Raw genomic sequence first — 9687 nt, 5'->3', positions numbered from 1 at the left:
TAATCATTTAGGGTAGGATGGGGAGGGGAGGTCGTCGGCATCAGAGATGGTAACCGAAAAGGTGAAGAAAAAAATTATAAGGAAAATGTAACTTTTCAAAGTTAAAAAACTTTAGGTCAATATAAAGTTGTTAGTTTTAAAAAATTAGAGGGGAAAATATAATAAAATTTATAATTTTTAAATATTATTAATAAAATAATGATTTTAATTCTATCTTTAATAAAAAATTTTAATGAAAATTATATCATAAGTGATACTTTAGATTTTTTAAATCTTATAGGTCTGACTTTGAGATAACACTTAAACTTATACGAAAAATAGCCTTTACGCCAAAATAACTTCCAAAAATTACAGCTCTGTTTGCTTTCTATTTCCTATCAAAATTCATATTAACTCTATGCATAATATTCAGATTGAAAATTTCAACCCCAATCAATTTTATTAACTGACCCTTCCTCCAACAAGAACCTCTCCACAATCTTCTTGCTTTCTTCTAATATCCCTTCCTCCCAAACACTTCTCCATTCTTCCTTCTTTGTACACGTCATCAACGCCGTGAACGCCGCCGTCGCGTCCAACCGCCGTAGGTCCCATCCTCCATCTCTCAGTTTCTTTATTTTCCCTATCTGCCTCTTCACTAGCTGACGTGTGTTCTCTTTTATCTCCCTTATTGCTTCCTCGTATACGCCTCGCCGCACTTGATCCCACCTTAGTCTACCCTTCAAGCTCTCTGCTTTCTCCGCCGTGTGCTCCCTGAAATACTTCTCAAACTCCGGCAATCCGATGGCCTTCCTTAATCCGGTACGCCTGACTGAGTTAAAGCAGTATTTCAACTCTTCTGACTCGCGAAAATACTCCTGTAACTCCTCGAACATCCCCGTCTCAAACATTTCATCAACTCTCTTGTCTAGATATTCATACAAAACAGGTAATGACGAGTCAACCCAGAGAAAACAACAGTTATATCTCAAGCTCGAACTCACCGAGTTGAAAGTTTCGAAAGCATCCAGCTTTGGGTTGTACTCTTCTACGAGTAATGAATATATGAAGGAGTTGGAGCCGCCGACGATGAAGGGTGTTTTCTTACGGGAGATAATATCGGAGATGGTTAAGTGAGCGAGGTGGCGGAACTCGAGGGGAGTCAACTCGCCATCCTGCGAGTCGAACTCGCCGAGAAAGTGGTGGGGAATGTTTTGACGTTCATGCGGAGAAATCTTGTTGGTGGTGATATCAAGACCCTTGTAGGCTTGCATTTTATCAGAGTTGATGATTTCTGAGGGAAAATACCTGGTGGCGAGATCAATGGAAAGACGAGATTTTCCGGTGCCGGTGGCGCCCATGATAACGATGATCTTGTCCCTTTTACGGCGGTGGTGGAAGGTGGGAGCAGTAGTGGAAGTGGTGGAGGTAGAGGCAGCAGCCATGAGAGTGAACATGGAGGATCTTCTGGAGGGTAAACGCCGTCGTTTAAGGAAAGAAAAATGCAATTGGTTGTGGGTAGTAGAAGTAGTTGGTGAAAATGCAAGTTTCATAGCATAAGAGAAGTGTGTGTTTGTGAGAGAGAAGGAAGAAATGTTGTGAGAAAATGTTTTTGGGAAGCAAACTTGCGTGGGGTGGGGAGTGAAATGGCAGTGAGCAAACTATAAAGTTGTATTATTTATTCAATAAAATTATGTGTACTCACTTTAAGTATACAAATGTGTACATATTTATATATATCATCATATGATTGGATGATTTTGAATTAAGAATAAAATAATAACCAATCATATGATGACACATATGAGTGTGTATACATTTGTGTATCCAAAGTAGGTATACATAATATTGCTTTTATTTATTTAGTGTTATTAAGAAAGAAATGGGATTTTATTTATTAATTAATTAATTTATTTGTTTGTTTGCTTTCAAAGGATTAGTGATTAAGCAGATAGATTAATATTTAAAATAAATTATATAATTTGGTTTAGTCCATGAATCCCCACTTCACTTCAATTTCTTACCCATCTCTTTCCCTAAAATCTCAACCAATGTTCTTAAAACAATACCAATGTTTTGAGTTCTTGTGTTACAGTGAGTAAAACCACAAAATCTAGAGAAATGTCGACAATGACTTGTAAATTTGAATTACTTTTTTAATACTTATCAATGTCTATCTATAGTCTGATTAGTTGTATTAGATTATACAAAAGATATTTATATTTTATCAAATTTAGATTGATTTGACTAAAAAATTCATCAATATACAGTAAAATAAGTAGGAATTAAAAACAAAATTAAAATAATTTATGAGTGCGATGCAACGGAAAACATTATGAAACATTAGAGGGGTTGTTGATCATGGCAATGTTGCTAAAATGCCCCCATTTCCATGCTGCACCTCCGAGTCCACCCATGGGCTGGTCGGGTCCACCCAAACTTGGCCACAAACATGCACCAGGGACTCCCACCCACCTTGTGCGCGTCACCCTCTCCGATTTGCGGTGTCTTTTCTTAACCTTGTACCTTGTGGGATCGATTTAAAACAGTAATGTAATCTTACAATGGAGTGAATATTTTCTCATGGTTATGCTTGTGGAAAGAGTGATTTAAAGTTTTTAAAGATGAAATACTATCACAAAGATAGATTATTTATTGAGTGGAAATTCAGTTAATTAATATAATATTATCTAACAATTCCTAATCACATAATTTAGTTAAATTTTTATCGTTCTTAGAATTAATAGTTTTAATTATAAGAATATTCAATGAATTTTATTTTTAATGCTTACTATCATAAAAGATAAAAAAAAGATAAAAGTGTATCAACTAGAGGTGAATTCGATCCAAGTTATCTCAACTTAAATCCATTGTTCTGTTTAAACAAACTGATCTTTGAGTTAGAGTTTTAACTTGGTTAAAGGTGTCTATAGGCAAAGTCGAGTTGGCTCCAATATAACCCATGTGATGTAAAGGCCCACGATCCGACTTAATAAATACGAGGTCAGACTAGGCCTTAAATAGGTTAGTCTATGGGTTAACCTATTAATTTTTTATATTATAACTATCAATTAATTAATTAAAATATTATGTAAACAATGCCAACCCACGGGCCTTGTATCTAAGCCCATGGGCCAAGCCTAACATGCTATAGTACTAGGCTAGGTCATTTTTCTGGGCTTCGGCTCAGCTCGGCCCAATTGACACCTGGAAACTTGATAGCTCAGATCAAAATTAGTTTATATATCTATGTGGTGAAATCATTTATTTCTCCGATAATATCATTCATTGCTCTAACAACCTTTTGGTGACATTATATATCAATATGAACAAACTCAAGTTAGACATTATGGATTTAAATTGGACATGAATCAGCTCTAAGTTCAACTTGATTTCAATCGAACCCACCCCTAATGTCTTTGTCATTTAATCAGGCTTAGATGTAGTGTGGAGCATTAATATTTCGATTTTCTAAGGGACATGCATGTTTGTGTGTGTAGTGTTTTGGCAACCTCAGAAATAGGAGCATTTTTAGTGGTTGTGTTTTGCAAGAGAAAGAAGAAGCATCTTGTCGGGAAACATATTGAAATCTAGTGTTTAATCGCTGTCTTCGGCCAACTTGATTTTTAATCTGGTTATGAGAAGCAATCGACATTTCACATGTACATTTAATTATGTTCATGCCTTGTGGGAAAGTTGTCATTCATCATCATTTTAATTTCACAAAAAAAAAATAATAATAATAATAATGACGAAATAAAAATATTCTCAATTATTGATGAATGATGATCTTTAATTTGTCTCAAACTAAAGTATTAACATGAAATTTAATATCAATTTATATGAGTTAGTATGTAAAGTTTATCAATATTATTCGTTAAAACTTCTCTTTCAACAAAATTATAAGAATAATGATCAAATACGTCATCTATTTGTATATCAAATTAGAATTTGGAGAAAAAATTTATTATTGAAAGACAATGAGGAGAACTCCATTTAATAATTAAACTCTTCAATATTTATGAGATCATTAGATAAAAATGAGAGAAAAAATAATTTTTTAAAAGATAACTTCCTTATAAACAATATTAATAAATTTGTTTTATGGTGAAAAATAACATAATTATGGATATCAACTCTTGAATAATGGGTTAAACTATATTAAATACTCTCGTATTTATTATTTACTCGTGCTAAATCTCACCTACTATCTCATACACAATCATTGTATATAGTGGTTAACGGAAATATCATACAATTTCAATCATCATTATCATAATTTCTTACACAAGACTTACATATTGCATACTTGTGATTGGTATATGGAAAATCATATCAACATCTTTCAATTTATATACATAATTTATTGTAACCAACCATAGAATGGATAGCCAAATTCAACTTGAAACTTCGATCTCTAATCCATGATTTAGCAGTAAATTGTGAGAATGGAGTTGATAAATTTCACTATCATGTAATACATGAATTTCTTTAATTCATATTTCTTATTCGTGCCAAAAGAATTATTTACACTCAAAAATATTTATTTGAATAATACTAATAATAAATACAAATACGGGTAAAAAAAAGAATGTGTTATTATATTATTAGGTTTTATTTTATATATAATTCAAAATTGTTAAATTTTGTAATAACATGTCAATGTTTGTATTCATATTTATACCTCAGTTTATTAAGTATTCTTTGTTTGTATATTTATCTTGGAAAATGTTAAAATTGAATTTAGTTTAAAACAAAATTAAATTCTCTATTCTCCTAAAGGTGAATAAATTGCTATCTAAATTGCAGTCTATCATGGGGAAGTTGTTGTGCAAATACAAAACGACTCCGCATTCATATTTATGAAGTAAAAATATGAATGCAAAGTGGATGGATCAACCATGAAAATGAAATGGAAAGCTATTTGGAAGGTGAGATTTCAGCATCATCACCCAAGACTTCTGCTCCGACCACTGCCGCGTGTTTTCATTAACAAGTAAATGAAAACGTGTCGAATCAACTGATTGAAAACATTGACAATAAATGAAAGGTGTAGAGCACTTCAGCTCTTCGATATAATTCATCGCCAATCCTTATATATGGTGATTGAATAATTCAATGAAAGACTGAAGAACCTAAAATGATGGGTTATGATTGAAGCAAATAGTTCAATGTAGACTTTGTTATTGGACCATTTGATAATCTCATATGTATTATATAGTTTTCTTCGTTAAAACTTTAACACACGTTTACTTGTATTGAAAGTCATCGTTTAGAAGAGGATCAATCATATTCATTAAAAGTCGTCATTTTAACAAATTTTGAGAATAGAAGATTTGTTTCCGCATTTCAGAAACTCTACGAATTTAGAAAGTATGTCGTGTAATTCATTATTGGATTAAGATTGAATTTGTTTTATTATGTACGGATTATCTACATGTTCAATGTCACGCAGATATGAAAATCTTTGCAGACTAATATTTTTGCACTTTAAAGGAACGAATAAGGCATTTCCAGCGGCTTTTAGTCCACCTCCACGGCCACAATCATGCATTTTTCTTACATGAAAGCTTAGCTTTTAATCTATCTGATTATATTGATGTGAAATAAAGAAAGGATTATCCCAAGGCTGCAAAGAGTCGATAACTAATATCGTAGTCACGAATTTTCTTTTAAAGAAGGCGCATGCATGCACATCACATCACATCACACTACATTATCTTCTTCTTACATTATGTTTTACATATGCTTTTATTGATCAGCCAGCCATACATTGTAATACACCGGCGATGTCAAATTGAGATTTGTTACTTTTGTTCTATTAGGGATAATGAAGAAATCAAACTTTCACAATTTTTTATAAAATAAACTAAATTTACAATATTTCTTATGAAAATATAGAACAAACATAATTAAAATTATTTATTTTATTTTATGATAAAAGTAAGACGATTAATTTAGTATTTTTAGTTAAAAATAAAGAAAATTTAATTTTTTCAATATAAAAATATGAAAGTTGGTTCATTCAATAAGAAAGTCTGATAATTCAATTATGTTCAAAAACAAAAGTTTGATTGAGGAGTCAACCAAGTTGAAACGTTAACCAAGCTAATTCATTTTTAGTTAAACATATAACAGAATTTGAGGTACCGTTAGAATAAATAAGAAAGCTCCGTTGTATGCATGTAATTTGATGAGCCACTTTTAGTACAAATATCAAGCACAGTTTCCCCCCTCTCCTTTTCTCCTTGTCTATTTCTTGAACCCTAAAAGAATTTTTTATATCTCCAAATGTTATTATTCTTCATAGAAACAAGGGAAAAGGATTATTTCCCACCCAAGTTTTAGCTAAAATTGAAAATCACATCTGCGACAATTAAAAAACCCAAACTTCTATTTATAACTCAACTTCTGTTAACTTTTTCTATTAGAAGTAAGAAAAAAATGATTATTTTACTGTTTATATTAAAAATATATAAAACTTATTACTTTTTCCTCCAGGTTTTAGAAACTAACAATTTTACCCTTACTTAAAGCTTTCAAACTTTAAAAATAACATTTTTACCTCCAAACCTAGGGTTTTCATATTTTTCAAACTCATTCACCCCCCATAACTTTCAAAAACAACAGTTTCATCCCTACTCTTCAACTTCAGCCTCCAACATCCCTTCTAGCATCCTCTTCGACTTCTCCTTCATCTCTTCATCGCACCACTATTAGACAAAAAGAGGTCTCTTCGTCATACCATTGAATGACGAAGAGACATCTCTTCATTGAAGAAATCTTCGTCTTTTTGTCACAACTCCTACCATAGGCTTGGAGGAAGGAGGAAGTCGGAAGAGATGTTGAAGCTAAAGTTGAAGAGTGGGGTTGAAACTGCTGTTTTTGAAAACGTTAAGCAAAAGTGAAATTGTTAGTTTCTAAAACCTGGGGGAAAAGTAACAAGTTTTACATTTCTTTATATAAATGGTAAAATAACTATTTTACCCTTATTTCTAATAAAAAAAATTAATAGAAGTTAGATCATGGGTGAAAGTTTAAGTTTTTCAACTATCGTGGGTGTGATTAAATTTTAGCTAAAACTTGGATGGAAAATAATCATTTTCTCTAGAAACAATTGTTCTTTAAAAATATTTAATTGAACCGTCGGTGTATCCTCCTTGAGTAATCTATTAAATTCAAAGAGTCATGAGTGTGGAACATGTATGGTTGAAAGATTGGCTTGGCAAAGCTTGATTTCGTACAATTTTAGTCCGAGAATTGGAATAAACGATGTAAAGTTGTAACAAATTTATATTCTAACATAGTTTATGCACCAAGAGTCCAATAAACTTAACACCAGTCAAATTACTTGGCTAGTCATTTTGGATTATTGGTGGGGTTGAAAGTTGCATATATATATTCAACACGATAATGATGTGAGATGAAATCTATCTTCTTTTTGAAAACAGAGTACCCGCACTATACTTGTCAATCAAATATTATTAAGGGTTTGATTTGAAATTGGATGCGATCTAATTGAGTTGCATAAAAATATTGTAACAGACTCAAGTCAACAAAAATAATTAAATTATTAATATAACACAAAATTAGCTTTATTTATATAAAAGATTGGTATAAAGATCCAAAAGAAAATTAAAAAAAAAACAAAATTATTAAAAAAAAGTCGAAACTTATCTATCACTTGTATTCCTAATGTTAGATCATGCTATGTGTGAAATGCACAAAATGGTTTGCACTCCAGAGTTTGATAAAACTTGAACATCAATAATTTTCAAAAATATATATATTTTGGAATGAATAACTCGAGATTCTTCCATGAGAAGAGCAATATATATAAATATATATAAATGAGTAGCACATCAATAATTTTCAAAGAGATTTCTTCTGATTATCTTATTAATTAATTCAGTGTATATATATATATATATATATATATATATATATATATATATATATATATATATATATATATTTATCACTATGTCACTTCAATACCTTGTCAATCGCATCAAATAACTTAATAACCAATCAATTAGAAACACATATCAATCTTGTCATACTTTAACCCAAAAAGAAAAGCTTTCACCATAAGCATATTTATCTTTGCCGAACAGGAGTTGGGGTTATCCTACTACGAACTGAATTTGATTTAAAAGCTGGTTGATTTCGAGTTCATTTGAACATTCAGATTGAATTGAACATTCAGCTTGTTAATTTTAAATTAATAGCAAATTAAGTCTTATTTAAATAAACTCATCCGAATCAAATCCAACTACAATTAAGTGAAAAGGCGCACAAATAAATGGAGTATTATATTATATATAATCATGGTCAAGTTTAGTGTGTTGAGCATGGGATATTAAGAAGAGAGTTGGAAAATCCTGAAGACAATGACAAGAGCCAATAACACGCAAAAGCAAATTTGAAAATACATAAGGTGGGCTGGTGGGAAATTAAGAAAAGGTTCAGAATACTGAAATAATCTTATCCTTTGATTTGATCATTATCTTTGAATCAATGTTTGAAAAAATTAATCATTTGTAACGCGGGGGGGGCTCGATCCTTTTTCTAATTGGAAAATTTAGTGTTTAAAAACTCAGTGGATCAATCTTTGCGCATGCTTGTTGCAACATGTACATATTTGTTAGAACAAATTAAAGCCTAGAATTGGATTGATTTACAAAAAGTTTTAAGACTTAAATAGTCGTAAAGTTGCTTGGAGGAATCTTCATCTGTACACATTTGCATTTAACTTTTCTTTTTAAGGGAGATATGGTGATGAAGGAGATGATGAAATTATTAATTGCGACTTTATGACTCAGATTTTAGACTCAAATCTCCAATGCCGATGCTGAAAATATTCAAATTATTTTTCTCTGATTATGATGCTATGCAGTGCATAATAATAAGAAGATAGTTCATGAACCTAGATGATGATGATGGATCTTTCCGTTTATAAGACTTGAGACATAATTTTGGAACATAAAGTCTATGCTTTGGATTGAAATTATGATGTCTGCATGATTTAGTCAATTCATTTTAGTCAGAGATTTCTCTTTTAATTTCGAAGAAAATGAAATATAGAGAAAAAAAATTGTACGAATTGACGGTGATTTATAAAGATTTGAATGTAATGATTCTAGCTTTCAATTAAGTTGACTTAATTGAAAGACAATAATCATTAAGAAAAACTCGGAATTCAAATTAATGGTAAACCAATAGCTAAAACTTATTTAGGTTAAAGTTAAATAAAAGTAAAATATAAAATATTAATTAAGAGAGTAAGTGTAAATTTTAATAATTATATTGATATTTTAGGTATAATAAACTAAATTTTTATAAAATTAAGGCTCTATTACCTTTGGATTTGTCATTGTTCCATAATAAATTCTATATCAAACGAAACATCCGAATGAGTAGTTGATGAAAAATAAAATCAAATTGGAAAGGGTGGTTGATGATGTTGCCAGTGAGTAATTCCAAATAGAAGATAATTTTGCTTTAATATGTATTTAAATTAACCTAATTGATGTGGGAAAATTGGCAAGCTTTTTCTAAACCCTAAAACCTCTACCAATCTTCACAACTATGTATGATGTATGATGTATGATGTATGATGTATGATGTATCTTCAACATCTTAAATTTAGAGATGAGTTTTAATGACTCATTCTTAATACTTAATCAATCAATCATCTTGACTCTA

General features: G+C 30.9%; 1 protein-coding gene across 1 annotated transcript; it reads right to left on the bottom strand.

Annotated features, from left to right (window-relative positions):
• Positions 1-326: 326 nt before the first annotated feature.
• On the bottom strand, positions 327-1615 carry LOC123214025 (adenylate isopentenyltransferase-like). Its single transcript, XM_044633710.1, has one exon. It carries the CDS (start codon positions 1530-1532, stop codon positions 423-425), a length of 1110 nt encoding a protein of 369 aa, XP_044489645.1. The 5' UTR covers positions 1533-1615; the 3' UTR covers positions 327-422.
• Positions 1616-9687: the final 8072 nt, after the last annotated feature.

The sequence above is a fragment of the Mangifera indica genome, chromosome 4, assembly GCF_011075055.1.
Source record: "Mangifera indica cultivar Alphonso chromosome 4, CATAS_Mindica_2.1, whole genome shotgun sequence".
NCBI lineage: Eukaryota > Viridiplantae > Streptophyta > Magnoliopsida > Sapindales > Anacardiaceae > Mangifera > Mangifera indica.
Note: the sequence above shows the minus strand (reverse complement) of the source record. Positions and strands in the feature narration are given on the sequence as shown.